This window comes from Limulus polyphemus, unplaced genomic scaffold, assembly GCF_000517525.1.
Source record: "Limulus polyphemus unplaced genomic scaffold, Limulus_polyphemus-2.1.2 Scaffold1697, whole genome shotgun sequence".
Taxonomy (NCBI): domain Eukaryota; kingdom Metazoa; phylum Arthropoda; class Merostomata; order Xiphosura; family Limulidae; genus Limulus; species Limulus polyphemus.
Genome location: NW_013667307.1, coordinates 146,543 through 163,637, shown reverse-complemented (window position 1 = coordinate 163,637; position 17,095 = coordinate 146,543). Strand labels below are relative to the sequence as shown.

Below are 17,095 nucleotides of genomic sequence, written 5' to 3'. Positions count from 1 at the left end.
GTCTACAGCGGGAATCGAACCTCAGATTGTAGCGTTTTAAGTCCGTAGACTTATTGCTGATCCACCGGAAAACCACACACACACACACACATATTTTAATGTATTTATGTATATATTCTTTTATAGAGAGAGAGTAGGAACATCGCCCTCCCAGTTGGCTCAGCGATAAGCTTGAGAGCTTACAACGCTAAAACTAGAGTTTCGATACCCACGGTGAGCAGAACACAGATAGCCTACTGCTTAGCTTTGTGCTTAACAACTAACAAAACAAAAGTAGGAACTTCAAAAATAAATATATATTTTTATGACTATATTTTTGGTGTAATTAAATGTATCTGTAAGCCACTTGTTATTTTTTTCAACATTTTTGTATTATAAGTTTACATTAGAGCGGATACTCAGTCATTAAGCCGGAGAGTCAGAATTTTTATTGCTTATAAATATATATACATTTTTCATTTTTGCGAACAAATACACAAAATTCGAAGGTCTCTTTCAAATCATGCGAATCCCGGAATTGTTCAAAGATTAAACAAATCGTTTGAATTTGATTAAGAAATATGTTTATAACTACCTAATGAAATTATGCATCAACCATTAACTTAAGGCATATATCTTTCTATCTATCAGAGTTCTACAGTTTATTTTCTTTTATTAGTAATAAAATTGTTTATTATTTTATTTTATTTTGCAGACATACATTTTTATAAAAAATGACATTCAACAATTCGTAATTCTACTACTTACACATATTATACATTCAACAATTCGTAATTCTACTACTTACACATATTATACAACAGGTATTTTTGTGCCATTTAGGAATATAAAAATATATGAATTTGTAAATGTACCGGAATACTTTAAGTCCCGGAAAGTGTCAACAGGTCAGCGATACGTTTTCAGATTTAAAATACTAAATATCACGCATCGATTCCTCGCGGTGGACAGAGAACCTGAGAGTTTTGTGTTAAAACATCAGAACCAACAGTCTAACCAACTTCTTATACCGTGACAGTAATTTAGTAAGAAAATCATAATGAAAATGGACATTGGAATTAAATTTTACAGCACGAAAATTAACGTAAGTTAAATATAGTTCGGTGAGAAACGTTTGTATCAATTCTGCCATAATTTCTGGGCAATATTCTTTACACTTTAGAGAAGAAAATCTTCAGGGCAACTTGTGTAATTTCTTGAGTTCAATCATACTATTCATAGACACACAACAACAAAACAGCATCTGTAACAAACCTATTAACTGCAATTATAACAATGATATTTTAGCGTTACAAAAGCTTAACTTACATTTCGGCTATTTCTGCCCCATCGAAGGCGTTGTCTTCAACTTCTTCGATCATATTGTAGTCTAGGTTGCTAGACGTTAAAAACACGTTTATTAAATTTATAGCAAATCAAATAAGATGCGTGATAAAAACAATACCTTAATATTAAGATAGACGATTCAACAAACGGTTTGTGTGAGTTTAATTGGTCATTTTTGAATGTGGTATAATAACAGTATAGCTTTGTCGCGAAGTGTTTTATCATAATTTGTACTTTCTTTTTTCTGTCCGTGTTAAGTATTTTATCATAATTTGTACATTTTTCTGTCCGTGTTAAGTATTTTATCATAATTTGTAAATTTTTCTGTCCGTGTTAAGTATTTTATCATAATTTGTACATTTTTTGTCCGTGTTAAGTATTTTATCATAATTTGTAAATTTTTCTGTCCGTGTTAAGTATTTTATCATAATTTGTAAATGTTTCTGTCCGTGTTAAATATTTTATCCTAATTTGTTAACTATTTCTTGATAATAGTAATATGTACTTTCATTTTTTGTCAAGAATCTTATAGAGAGAAACAGTTTCTGTATATTAAGTTCCTTGTAGTTTTTGTGTGGATTGTCCGCAGGTTAATATGGCATACAGTAAGTGGTAGTAATGCATAACCTTATGTTTTTGATGAAAGAAGAAGAAGAAGCTATTGTGAGGAATGTTTAGAGCGTGACAGTGAAACTTAGCTGAACGAGGACACAAGCGGATCTTTGTTGATCACAAAGCGGATGTTCAGCTGCGGTTCATCACGATCCAAGTCACATGGACGTAGTAACCGGAAGCAAACTTCTCTTTGTTCGTTAATGTTCGAAAGAGCGGATGAAAAAAATAAAAATAGAATGGAGATTAAAGAAAATTACTTTATAAATCGTAGTTTGGGATAGATGGACGTCAAAGTGATGTAACGTTGCTAACCTGAAATGACTTGTTTATCTTTAGTACAATTCGAATGATGCCTGATAAATACTACGGTTGTATGGTAAATACTGAAAACTCCAGAAAACCGTAATAATTAAAAGCGGTTCCTAATTGTTTTGTAATTTCCGATATAAACTTGCTAATGATGCACTCTAGCCCGATGGAATATTTACAAAATAATTTGGTATTAAAACCAAATATTTTCGTTCAGATTTTCTTCTTTTTTTTACTTATTAGGAAAACATGTGTATCAACAATGGATCCTTCAACATTTGTCTTTTAATTAATGCAAAGAGTTGAGTTTGTTTGTTTATTGTTAAGTACAAAACTACACAATGGGCTATCTTTGCTCTGCCAATAACGAGTATCGAAACCAGATTGTTAGTGTGAGAAGCCTTCAGACTTACCGTTTAGACTCAGGGGTCCCAAACAGCTGAGTAAACTATAGACATAATAACAAGAACACAGTGGAAAGAAAATTCGATGACGAGGAACCCGCATTGAGACTAATAATGGCTGGAGACGGCTTGAATGGGTAATGAAGAAAAACCTTAATATAAGGTACCTGATGATGACAAAACCTTGTCGAAACGTTGTACATTTGCTGTTATGTTAAACTTATATTAAAGTTTTTCTTCGTTACCTATTCAAGCCGTCTCCAGCCATTACAGTGGAAAGAAAAACTAGTTTAAATAAAAACAACCCATTATATGATGGATCTAATTCGCAGATGAAATACACTTTTTTGTTTCTCCGTTGTTATAATCCATACGTTTTATGTCAATATTAATATCAGGAAATCTTGCATGAAACTACTTGGTGGCTCCACCTCTGATTTTAATAAGTATTAACTGTCATTGATTAAGTGACAGAAAAAGATATAACAGTTCTTGCTTTTATTTTAATGAAATGAACTAATACTCTTGGAGTAAGACGAGAGTATATTTTTTGTCTAGAATAGAATATCTCTGTTTATAACATTTAAATCTGATTTATGACCAAGAATAAAGTCACGGCGGAAATTAAAACAGTAAAATACTGTACTACGTGAGAAGTGGAATGTGCACCGAGAATTCGACAAAAAATCAAATATCTGCACTGGGAAAAATTAGACATTATTTCAAAAATATTAATACATACACACTGTATCACAATATTCAACGCTTTAGAGGACAACTAGTCAACAGCTCGTCCCTAATTTAAAAATGCCGATTAAAGAGAAGATAACCAGGCGGAATTAATTTTCATAGTATGTAAATAACATCCAATACAGCAACAAGTACAGAACGTATTCAGTGGCATATCCGGCTCAAACCTGGGACCTTTTGATCCACAGACAAGAACACTAACCACAAGGCTGTCAATGGCCAGTTTAATGGAAGTGTAAAACATTAACAAACATGTTCACCGTAGATAATAACTTATGTTTTAGCCTAAATCAGTGCACCAAATGTTGCCCTAGAACAAGTCTTGTTTCCACGTGGAGGCTAGTTGTGAACAGTGCTCCAATGAGTTGGTTGAAACAGTATCTCAATAATATCGGTTGTTTCGTGTTTTGTCAGATGAGATATGATTAGTGAAAAGGCTATGTTTAAAGTTAGTAAGGTTTAAAAGTGTAAATCATAATTTCAAGGATGAATAGACCATTGTACAATGGAAAGGACCAGCCTAGAAACCGTTATGCAGCCTTATATTTGTTTATACATCTAAAACAAACAAACATATATTGAACCTGGAAAACTTCAGTCTCTGACTCAGAGAATTACAATTTATACAAATATTTTTATGAAGTTTCATGCATGATTATGATTAATATTATACTCATACATAAGCACTCCCCCAATTGGTCGTCGGTAAGATTACGGATCTACAACGCTACCATCCGGGACTCGATCCCTGTAGTGGACAGAGCTCAAATAACCCATTTTGTAGCTTCCCCTAAAAAAAACTACAACAATATATACAAAAAATGAAAGAAATAAAATATAACATTGATTGATGTTTTGATTACTCATGGGGATGTTTATGGTTAAAAACCCTTTCATTAGAAAATTGATGATAGTTTATGTGAAGTAATAGTTTTGCAGTCATTAAACAGAACACGTTAAAACGATTGTAACTGTATTTTCGTGCTAGTTAAAAAACACACATACTAAACTTGTTATAATCTCGAGATACAATTTAATAACAAATTTTCAGTTTAATACAGTTTCGAATGTCTCCTTATAGGTATATCCTTTATGCAGTAGGCGGCGAGTGCTGCTCTCCCTCCATACGCTCAACAGTTCTAAATTAGGGACGGTTATGCCTGAATTATGGGGTTTCTGACTTGTCCGTTCATATCATTTGACGGTTGTTGTAAAACGTGCTCCAGCTTGTCTGTTCATATCATTTGACCGTTGTTGTAAAACGTGCTCCAGCTTGTCCGTTCATATCGTTTGACCGTTGTTCTAAAACGTGCTCCAACTTGTTCGTTCATATCATTTGACCGTTGCTGTAAAACGTGCTCCGGACTTTAGGGCCGTAGATGCGTTATAAGAGTAATGATCAAGTCTTTTTATTCGACTAAGTGTAACCTAAGGGTTGGCTGAGGGTGCTGTAGACTGGCTGGCTTCCTTCTAATCTATCATGTCATAGTTATAAACGGTTTTGCGCAAACAGACTTTTGCGCGAAAATATTGATACAATCTTATTAACAGTTCTCATGTTTATGTGTTTATATTTATTTAGTAATTTAGCACACCCATATATGTGTTTATGTTTATTTGGTAACGTAGTACATCCATATATGTTTTTATGTTTATTTTATAAAGTAGCACATCCATAGAAATGTTTATTGGGTAACATAGCACATCCATATATATTTATTTTATAACGTAATACGTGTTTGTTTGTAATCAAGCACAAAGCTGCACAATGGGCTATCTGTGCTCTGCCCACCACGGGTATCGAAACCCGGATTCTAGCGTTGTAAGTCCGTAGACATACCGCTGTGCCACTGGGAGGCATATAATGTAATACATCCATACATGTGTTTATGTTTATTTGGTAACATAGCACATCCGTATGTATTTATTTTATAACGTAGTACATCCATACATGTGTTTATGTTTATATGGTAACATAGCACATCTATATGTGTGTTTATAGTTATTTTAGATTTTGACAGATCTACGTGTGTCAAGTCAATATGCAAGCTAGATTTTTAGATATTTGAAGCTGAGAGGAATCTTAGCCTAAATGAAGTAACTGTTAGAAAGTTTGACTAAATATCCCCTTTTAAGTATCTAGTAACTAATTTCGGTGCTATAGACCACCTCTCATTTTAATGTAATGATTTTGTACAGGGTGAGACAAATATCTGTTGTTCTTTAATACAAGTAACAAATTACAGTCTCGCTTCATAGTTGGTCTCCTGGTGGGTCAGCAGTAAGCTTACGGACAAATTATGCTCAATTTCGGGCGAAGTTCGATTTCTCACTGTGAACAGAGTGCAGATAGCCCATTATGAAACCTTGCACAAAGAAAATAAGAACAACTTCAAACGTGATTAGTTTAAGTTGCATTAAATACGCATATTCCATTGAGAATAGGAGTTTGACTTTAAGTGCTAACAAATGCAATAGAAACAACTAAACTACTGGGACTTAAATAGCTTATATAGCCCCCGATGGCTCAGCAGTAAGTCTGATGGCTTATAACGCTAAAAATCTGGTTTCAATACGCTATGGGCAGAGTACATATAGCCCACTTTGTAGCTTTGCGCTTAACAACAAATAAACAATAAGTTGTATAATGTGAACTAAGGAAACTAGCTTTTGCCTCATCACCCTTTTCGTTAACTATGTGTTGTGAATCACCGTGAAGTCTGTTTTCTGGTGCTACTGACGTTCAACATAAACACTTTTGTTGACTGATCCAATGAAATTCTGTTCTTCTGCATTCAGCAAGTTCAATGATTATACATAGCCTATATTTTAAGGGGCTTTAAGAGGGTTTCTAGTAAGGCCTTGGAAACAGTTATTATGACGCGAGTGTTGTTAGGCTTAGTATAAACATAGTTATTATATATAATAAAGGACGAATATTTGCTGCTAAAATAAAAATTGTAAAAACGTAGAATTGAACAAATCAGATTTTCCACTATTCATTTGCTTTCTGAAGAAAATCGAAATTATCCGTTAAGAGATTACTAGCCTAATGAGCTTAAATTTAAAAATTATAAACTATGATTAGTCATTAATGTATTCCTAACAAAACTACTGAGGCCGAAAATCTCCACACAACGGTTTTAAAAACAGCGACAGTTTAAAAAGTGATACACAAATTCAAGGTGAAATAGATTTATTTTAAACGACAGATTAGGAACCATCATTCAGGTTATTTATAGTTTTTTAAACGTTTAAATGAGACAAAAATGATCTCCGTAACTTACAGAATTTCAGCTTTAATCTTCACTGACCCAGTAGGCAAACGTTTGATTCTGTTGCTGTCGAAGTCACTGAGGAAAAGGTCAAATAATAATGGTTAACACCGTAAAACTATTGAGTTTAAACAGTTACTTTCTTGGCGTTAGCGCTATATTTCAAGAAGACTTGCAATATATTCATATATCATGGATATCTGTCTACTTACGTTCGTTTCTAGAGTGATTTCTCGGCAGTTTCGTGACACATTCCGACCCTTCCCTTAAAATATTGAGTAAAAATATCCCCTATTTCTGCAAGTTAACGGATTTTTTTATGTCAAAATATTTCTTTTTCTTAATTTAAATCATTACTTTTTATTTAGAATTAAACACTGGTTACAGCTGTATATATTTTATCCTATATTATTTTATTCATATGTAGAGTAGCTTATGGTTAACATTGACACGCGTTGTATGCTTACACGTTAGGCTAAATTTAAATCCAAATACTTTACCTATTTAATATATACTGTCACAAATAAGGATTTCTTTCTACCATGATTGTTGTTCTTGTAGTACCATATGATCCTGGTTGGTTTACCATCTAAAATATACCCTTTTTCATAAATTCGCGATTTTGATGAAAAATGTTTTTCCAGATTTGTGAGCCAAGATTATGTTGCCAAACAAATATTGTGGTTTTTGTAACGCACATGCACATCACTTTATGGTTCGAGTCCTTTAGTGTGTATGGACTATATGGCTTATAAACTTCTCTTGCCTTTGTTTCCTCTTGAAACAAGTTTCCCGCCTCTCTAAATTGTTCATCCTGATGAAGAACTCAGCTTATAACTAAAAACGATGCTTCAAGACCAAAAAACGCAAGATGACTTCATAAAACGAACTCGCTACCTACTAAAGGACTCATTATAAACTCGAAACGTCATATCAGGACCTAACAAAGGCAGGAAAAGTTCATAAAACGAAGTTGATACCCACTAAAGGACTCATTTAACAGTAGCTACGAGATTAGTCCTTTAGTTAAGTTAGTAGAGCACTTTGTTTAGCGTGTCAGATATCTCGGGCTCGATCCCAAATCAAGAAGATGAAAAAGTTGGGTTGTCACATAGCATTATCATTAAAACCGCTGTAACTATAGAAATTCACTGGGCATAGAAATTTACATAGATATAAAATAGAATTAATGTTTTTACTAAACATATGGTAGTGTGACTAGTACATAAACTGAGAAAATATATAATCTGAGAAGACCGTGTCCAAATCGATCCTGTGGTCATACACAAATAGTACAAACAAACTTTGCGTCAAAACAGAAAAATCTCGCAACAGCTATTGCGATTTTAGCATCACGTTTTATTCAGCAGGAAGATAGAATAGGAAACATTGTAAGTACATCAATGTTTTCCAAATTGTGAGGCGCGCACCCTGGGAGAGCTAAAAAATAACGACGAAACAAACAGAAGAGTTGGGGACAACGATAACTTAACAAAACTATCTCGCATTTACTCACTTCTTAGAAGCATTTTTTAATTTAAAGAATATTAAAAACAGGTAGAAAAATGTTGATTTTGCTGTTACCACTCTTGAAAATTATTTTATGTGAAGGGGGCGTAACGAAAACTTTGCTGAGTTAGGGAGCGCCGCTACTTAAAATTTGGAAAACTCCAGTACGTGACAAACGATGTTTGTAAAAAAAAGTACATCATTCAAGTAAAGTGATTTTTTTTCTGGAATATGTAAGATTTTGAACTGATCCGCTTAAATAAACTAATCTTAAATTGCAGTATTTGCAAAAAACAAACTTTTCCGCTTCTCTTTGCGAACTATTTGCATAGCCGTAATAATAATAATTAGCTTAAACCGACCCAACCTGATCTAAACAAAAGTACTACAATGTCATTAGTATAATGATTAGGAACACTATAAAGTGTTTTCAAAATTATTATATTTTTTATTCTTCATTTTGAAAAAATCGCCTTATATGAGGATATGGAATGATCTTCTGGTATGTTATATATATATAATCATTATTGTCTTCTACCCAATTATCAACATGAAAAGTAATTAAACTATTCCTTAGGATTTCTGCCTCAAGATAGGTATAACAAAACATTACGCTGTTTTCATTACCAAAGATGCTCACCAAGTAATTACCAGATTAAAAAGTTTTGCTCTCAACTATACTTTATGAAATAACGAACTCCACCTTAGATCTCAAACTTCAACAAAAATAGTGATATAATCAAGGAAAGTCGACTGGTATTAGATCAGTGATACATAAAGCCAATTTTTCCTACTAATGTAAAGAGAAGCAGAAGAAAGAGTTATTTAGCTTCCGTTTTCAGTATAATTGGACAAACTGTTAAATTAGTCTGTTAACTTTAGTAATAAGAAGGGGGGAAATTTGAAACCTAGAAATGCTTAATGATTCTCATGTGGTAACAAAATACTATTTGTATTCTAGATCATACTTACGCCATCGAAATTATGTTCTCTGTACGAAGCTCAGCAAGATTGGGAATTTTCTCCAAGCCTGATTGGATGATTCTCCTGAAATTGATTGTTACAGCTACACGTCAGTAAATACATATAACAGCATGCGCATATTCCTCATTTTAGACATGAAGTTTACAATGATTATGTTTAATAACAGCAACAAAAAGCTTGACATTTTTGAAGATAAACATACTATCACTCACGTAGCCATAATTAAAATGTTTTTACTAAATCGTTGACAATATAAAGTAACACGACTGAAAAAAAACATATATATGTTACATATGTGAGAGTGGATAAAGTTAAATTACATTTAAAAATCTACAAATCGAAGAAATCGTAATTACGTTAAAACATTAGTCACTATTAGAAAGACAAGTAGCTCCATACATAACTCTTGTTGATGCTCTCCAAGTTGAACGTGTTTTTAAGAAAATGTGATCTAATTATCATGAACAATGATAGAAGAGGTGGCTAAAAATCAGGTGGTTTTGTCAGTGTCAATAATTAGTCATTAGGCGTTACATTATTAGGAAAAACAACAAAGGATCGCGTTCCAAATCGGTTCTAAAACCATCCAACCAACTCATTTCAACAATGGCTAATGGCTTGATAGATGAATGCAACTTTATATTAAAGATGACGATGTATTATCACAGGATAAAAATCAAATAACACTGAGGTTGTTAATGTATCTATTTTTTTATTTTTTCCAACATTGTTGTAAGACGAAAACGAGTCGATGTTTGATATCACAAAGTATCATTAAGAAACAGTTCTTTCATCATCTCATTAATGTAATGAATCTTCCTGTAAAAATAAAATAAAAAACATATATGAACAAATTACTAGTTGTGTGCTGTCATTTCCAGTCTTTTTGAACTGTTTTACTGTCATTAATAATTTTCTTTCATTAAGATGCGATAAGTCTCATAATAAAGATAACTATATGTCTAGATCGTTTAAGGATTTAAAAATTTTACGCACAAATTCTCAGACGTTTGGCTTTTTTACCCATTAAAGTACATCATTTGCATCATAGAATTTTTTTATTTCTTTATTAAATCTAACAAACTTAATCATATTTGCAATATATTTAATGAGTCGACAAAATCATGGAAGGAGGTTAATTTAATAAAATACTTATTGATCAGATACACCCTTGAATTATTTCCGTATCATATAACTGACTGCAATTACACGATCTTTGAAGTATCTGAGCATCATGATTTATAATTCCGCTATTCTTCATTAAAGTAAGAAGTGCAGACCGGAGTAAAAAAACTCAAATTACAACAAGAACTCGACCAGTAATTCCATTTGTAGTTTACGCTCAAGAATGAGGGTTCTATGCTTCTTCGGGAGTTTCCAGCATATACAATCAGGGATGCAAAAACCCTGTTTATTTGTTTTGTTGTTAACTATAAAGCTACACAATCTGTACTGTGTCCCTCATGAGGATCGAACTCCGCTGTTGAAAAGTACTTTTCTTCATACCGTAGTAAGATTTAGTGTCACAAACTTTTGTAAAAAAAAACTACCTCCCGTTGTTTACAGAAGAAAAATGAGCTTCGTCCACGAAAGGCAAGTTTGGATATTCTTTGTCTCCAAAACTGTCGTGATCCCAATATCATACCTAATTTTCCAAAGTGTAAGTTAAAAATATTTAACTTACAGTCTGCTAAAATAATTCAACGCAAATTCCTTCATGCACACATCCGTGAAAATACAGACTTTTATGACTATCACCCAACTATATTGATTTTAGAAACAAGATTGACTAAAGAAGATTTCGAAGTTCTGATTCGACTTATTAGATATAATATCATTATAAAAGTGTAACCGAAATAAAAATCACAAAAACACTGATTCACATCATCAAGATAACACCACCATTCCCTATAAAACAACAACAACAACAAGCTGTTTTTAATCTCTAACTCTCAGTTTTCCTGTGATGAAATACAACTTTAAAAGAAAATAAGTTTTGTTGTTGACTATTCCAAAACTTGATTTCCAGATAGGATTGGAAGATCTGCCTAGAAAAATTACAAATATTAAATAACTCTATCTCCACTCATTTCATTTACAATTCTAAAACTTATGTTAAAAATTCTGTTAATATTATTTCTGAAAGTATTAATAATCAAAAACTAAATGGAAGTTTAAATAAACTACAGTTAATTATCATCTTATTTCCTAGAATTTGAGAAAATAGTAAAATTGTGCCACTTTTCATTCTTCTTGAGAAACCTAAAAAGCTGAATTTTAACCTATTCAAGGAGAAATTAAAGCACTTGAATCTGTTGAAGAATGAGAGCAGTATTATAGTTTCACTAAAGTCTGACAAAAGCAACGCAAACTAATTGCGCACTTCTACATAATTCTATTAATTTTTTCGAACTATAAGCTAATTTAACCTCATCCGAAGAAAATATATAGTAATACCTTCTTTTACAGTTACTTTAAACTTCTCAACTTTCAGATGGTTTAAACGGTTTTCTTCGACACTTCGACTTGCGTATCCTTCAGATTTATGAATTCCCAAAATTTCATAAACTTAGTATTCCTTCTCGAGACTTTACCTTAATTAAAAAACTCCAAAATATTCGTTAAGAAACTATGAGAATTCAGATCTTTTGTTCGTCTGGTCATGATTTGATGTAAAAAGTCTCTTCACTCAAGTTTTTCATTCCTGAAGCAATCAATGCTGCTCTCGAATGTTACCAAAATTAAACAAAACTTCGGGTTCACTTAAACATTAATACCATAAAAGGCCCTTCAACTTTGCATTTAAATGTCCCAATTTTCAGTTTGTTGGGGTCCATTATGACAAAGATAAAGGCCTAAATATGGAAAATTATGTAGCCCCCAGTGCTTGTTATTATATTCATGAATAAAACTTAAGACATTGCCATTTGAAATTCCATTTACCAATCAGTATTTTTATTAAGACATCTAGGTGACATTTTACAGTCTACATGTACATTTAAAAATGCTATAAGAAAAAAAAACTATCCTTACTTTCCAGATAATAATAATAATAAATTCCTACGGTATCCGCTACACTTTAAGAAAAATAACTAAATTTAATAATGCCTTAATATTTATTTGTTTTAGAGCAAAGCCGCATTGGGCTATCTGCTGTGTCCATCACGGGATATCGAATCCCGAATTTAATGTTTTAAGTCCTAGGCATAGTTAATGTATATTATTATACTGAAATAAACATTTGGTTTAAATATTGTTGTTTGTTATAATTTTTGATTACATTACTTTTGATGCTTACGTATTTCTTTCTATGATTTCTGTTCTAATCATATGATGGAAATCACCTAATTACGTCAGGTTAACAAGGTGAAACGTCGTGAAAAAATATATCTCTGTATATCCGTAAAAATAGTGTTGAAAATGAAATACGTTTGACTAACACTAAACGAACGTGATTCTTAAACAATATTCACGTCCAAGGTACAAGATGAATTAGTAGAGTTTGTAACAAAGAAAAATAGCCAGTATCTAGTGAATTTTCTTTAGTTTCTCAACGTCTCACCTTATGGCTTTATCAAGAGGTAGACATTCTACTGAATACAATCCTTAACAGTCTTTACAGAACAAACAGCTAATATAATTGTTATTTTTCAAAATTCGTAGTGTAAATTGGAGGAAAGTACTCATTTTGTGAATAAAAGTAAAAAAAAACGACTTTTACTCTCCAGTATTATTATTATTATTATTTAGAAAGAAAAAAAAATCTAAGCTAATATAATTCAAAATATTAATAATAAGCTCTTATTTATCATTTGACACGCGACAAAATTTTCAACGATAAGAAGTTAACAATAATAAATGCATGACAACAATATATACATGGTGAAGAAAACATTAATTTAAAAAGCGAAAACATAACAGACGAGTTACATGAATATTCACATCCAATAGATATATAGAGTTAAACATAAGTATAACCACATAGACACACTCTTTAGTAAGATAAATAAAGCAGAAAGTGATGGAAAAGCCACTATGTTCACTTAAGTCACATTTCGTGTGCGCGGAATTTAAACCCCGCAATCATTGCCAGCAAAACGACTGTAATCTAGCACTTTGAAAGCAGTGTGTGGAGAAGTACGTGGTTTACAGTATATCTTGGGATGTTTGTTACGAAAAATATATTGTTGGTGAAACTGAGAGACCTGTAAAAGAGTGTTGCATGGCAGATCTGTGTTACAATGATAGGTGAAGTTGAAAGGAATGCGATTGAAGCACATTCTATTAAGGAACACGGTATGCCTAAATCTGATCACCCTTTCAGTATTGAAATAGAAAGAAAATATCACGTCTTCCTGGACAGGAAATACATGGAGTCTATTCCAACTTGATTTGAGAATACTTCATTTGACAGAGATAGAGGATTACCACTCTAAATGGTCGATTTATTTATGCGTTTATGGACGTTTTAATACCTTCTGTTTTAATTATTTATTTTCTGAAGGGTGCATATGTATGTATATATATGAGGTTATAACTACATTTATCTATACATATATATTAGATGTGAATGTTTTCGCTTTCACATTAATGTTTTCTTCACCATATTTATATTATTGTCATACATTATTATTGTTCACTTCTTATTGTTCATAACGTTGTCACATGTCAGGCGATACTCATTGTTATTATTCTGAATTACGTATGCTCTTAGTTCTGTTAAGACTGGACTTTTGTTCAGTATGGTGTGAACGCCTTTTACAAGTTTGTGAAGGAAGCATGATTATAATTAATTATACTTGTCATAAGACATTATATTAAGCCTATTATATTTTTAACATTGCATTTTGTAATCTAGTACATTAGGGATTTTTCAAGAACTAGAAGAGTGTACAATAATATTATTTCAACCACACTATACTCGCCATATCCATTGCGGCATGGCCAGGTGGTTAGGGCGCTCGACTTGCAATCTGAAGGTCGCGGGTTCGAATCCCCGTCCCACCAAACATGCCCGTCCTTTCAGCCGTGGGGGAGTTATAACGTGACGGTCAATCCCACTATTCGTTGGTAAAAGAGTAGCCCAAGAGTTGGCGGTGGGTGGTGATGACTAGCTGCCTTCCCTCTAGTCTCACACTGCTAAATTAAGGTGTAGCTTTGCGCGAAATTCAAAAACAAACAAACCATTGCCGACGACGCGTTTCGCTCAATCCAGAGCTTTTCAGGGCGGCTGAGATACAACGAACATTAAAAACTTATTCCATCAAATAATTTTTCAAGAGTTCTCCAACAAATCAAAAAATAATCTTAAACACTCAACGAAGAGTAAACAAAACGTCGAATTAGTAATGGTACGTAATAACTAATCACTAACAATGTAAACAAACACCAAAACATGGTTTTAATGAATAACACAGAGTACATCTCATTGACGAAACAAGGATTAAATGACCCCAACAAATATTGAAAAATAGATGAAAACCTCAAAAGTCTATATGAAAAACCAATGAACAAGCTACTAAAAGCACTTGAAAAAGAAGACTGTATAATCCCCGAGCTCAGAAACTGGTAACAATGCACCAATGGTAGATTTCCTCATCTCTACTAACTGCCGAAAATTCATAAAACAACTATTAAAATGCGTTTCATAATATCAACCTATTCTTCCTTTAACTACAACCTTGGTTTAGCCTTTAAGTCTGAGACGTGAATGAATAAAATATTGGAATATAACTGAATACAAGAAAACAAACAAACAGTAAGATTGAAGAAAGCCGAAATTTTGATAACAGATTGTGAAATAACTATTGGGAATTTAAACAATATAAATCTCTCACTTATACATCTGACATGGATGAATTCAGCATACGACAGCTCAGGAAACTACCCCACATTTTATTGACTCCCTTGAAAAATTGGACCAAAACACAAAATGGCAAGTATTGACGTGCAAGAGCTATATAACCAAATTCCAATAGAGAAATCCAACAGGCTTGATATTGAACTGATTACCAAACATTCGACACTTCCATTAAACTGTCTAACATTGTTTAACCTCGCCACGAAGCTCTGTTTTAAATTCAATGGCATCACCTAGTGTCAATTCAATAACGACTGTATGGGCGGAACACCATCAAGTGTACTAGCAAACACATTTTTAATTCAACTGGAAAAATAGACCTTAAACTCTTATATCAGTTGAGATATGTCGACGATGTTTCCTACGGCTTCAATCAACTTCGATGAAGAAAAAGGAAGATTCTTTAACCACGTCAACGACATACATCCTAACCTTTCTAAACGTCCGCATCAGAAGAAAACAATCAGGATTTGAAAATAAAAGTCGTAGAAAACCAAAATCTTAGAACAACGTCTTAAATAAAAATCCACGCACTCCAAACAACAGAAACTAGGAATTTTGAAATGTATTATGCAAATAGCATTTGTTCTCTGGTAGGACAGCGGTACATCCGGAGTTAGATTCCAGACGGTAGACACAGCAGATAGCCCAATGTAACTTTGCTCTAAAACAAACAAATAACATTTAATGTGTGTTCTGCAAACAACTTAGATGATGAACTATAAATAATTTTTGAAATCTTCATTCAAAAAAATTAATTATCAGGAAAAAGTTGTTAGAAAATTCAATACATTCAAAAACAAAAGCATGAAACAAACAAAAAATACAAATATTAAAGATGAAAACAGCTTTAACTTTATCAACACCTTACGCCGAACACCTTGGCGAAAACCCACGAAGAAACACAATATCGACATAAATACCATAATCATACAAAATCCAGGTATTAAATTCCAGAACCTTATTACTAACAAGTTTCCCGTTGAAAATAAACACAACGGAGCCATCTACAAGTTTAAATGTAGTTAATGTAAACACTTTTATATTGGAAAACCGGAATAGAAAGAAGTCTCAGACCCTCACATGTTTTTGAACATCATAAAAGAAACTAAACATTATCACTGAAAACAATGTCGAAACCACCCCTAAAAGAACCAGACATCAACAGAAGAAAACCAGCTGAAACACTACTGATAAAGTAATCAAATCCAACGCTAAATAACTTTCCAGAAATCACCTTTAGCTATATTAATATGTTATCCACCTAATTTTACTCAAACAGCTAATGTAACGCCACCTACAAACTTGTCCTCACCATCACGTATCTGTAACATTTATTCGAATTCGACTATTATTTATAATGTAACCCTTAACTGATGGTGACTAGATACTATTGGTCGAAACATTGTAATTATTAAGATAATACCTTGTCAAGTGTAAAATTTGCTGTTATCGATTTTTGAATTAATTATTCGGTTCAGTAGGTTCCTCGCTAAACACTAGTTTCTAAATAGATTAACAGAGAAATCAGTTTTAAAGAAGGTAGCTAACGAGTTGAATGGCGTTATTATGAATCATGGTCTAAAAAATCTTTAAAGGTCTTAAAATGATACAATAACAAAAATAGAATAATAAAACAATGCAAAGTCTTAAGTAAAAAAACAGAAAAGTTTTTATATCTTTTGGGGGAAAAGAAAGATGTGTTTATCCTGAAAAATATTTTTTTTTGTTTTAGCCTAATTTGGTGACAAGTGTTTTAAACCTAGATAACCATATATAATTCGCAGGCAAAATCATGATATCATATATACAATTTAAACTTTAATTCCACATAGTCCTGAAATTTTGACTTAGATGATTTGGCACCGTAGTTCTATCCTTCATTTTAAAATATTGCTTATAATTAAAAATTCACACAATGAATTCACTCTTAATGAAACCTGAATTCTTATGTGACAAATTCATATGTACGTGTGTGTGTGTGTCCACTTATAACTAGCGAACAACTGATTTGATATTTCAAATTCGATGACGAGGAACCCACTTTGAGACTAATAATGGTT

The 17,095-nt window shown here is 32.5% G+C and overlaps 2 protein-coding genes across 2 annotated transcripts in view; both read right to left on the bottom strand.

Annotated features, from left to right (window-relative positions):
• The window catches only part of LOC106464592 (lutropin-choriogonadotropic hormone receptor-like), a 33,579-nt gene extending 24,350 nt beyond the window's left edge, over nt 1-9,229 (bottom strand). Inside the window, exons 1-3 of the mRNA XM_013924746.2 lie at nt 9,161-9,229; nt 6,692-6,757; nt 1,309-1,377 (exon numbers count right to left, since the gene is read on the bottom strand). Coding sequence (XP_013780200.1) covers nt 1,309-1,377; nt 6,692-6,757; nt 9,161-9,165 — 140 coding nt within the window. The 5' untranslated portion in view covers nt 9,166-9,229. The remainder of the gene's footprint in view (nt 1-1,308; nt 1,378-6,691; nt 6,758-9,160) is intronic.
• A 704-nt stretch (nt 9,230-9,933) lies between these two features.
• The window catches only part of LOC111087062, a 95,076-nt gene continuing 87,914 nt past the window's right edge, over nt 9,934-17,095 (bottom strand). The window contains exon 4 of the mRNA XM_022392330.1: nt 9,934-9,991. Coding sequence (XP_022248038.1) covers nt 9,934-9,991 — 58 coding nt within the window. The remainder of the gene's footprint in view (nt 9,992-17,095) is intronic.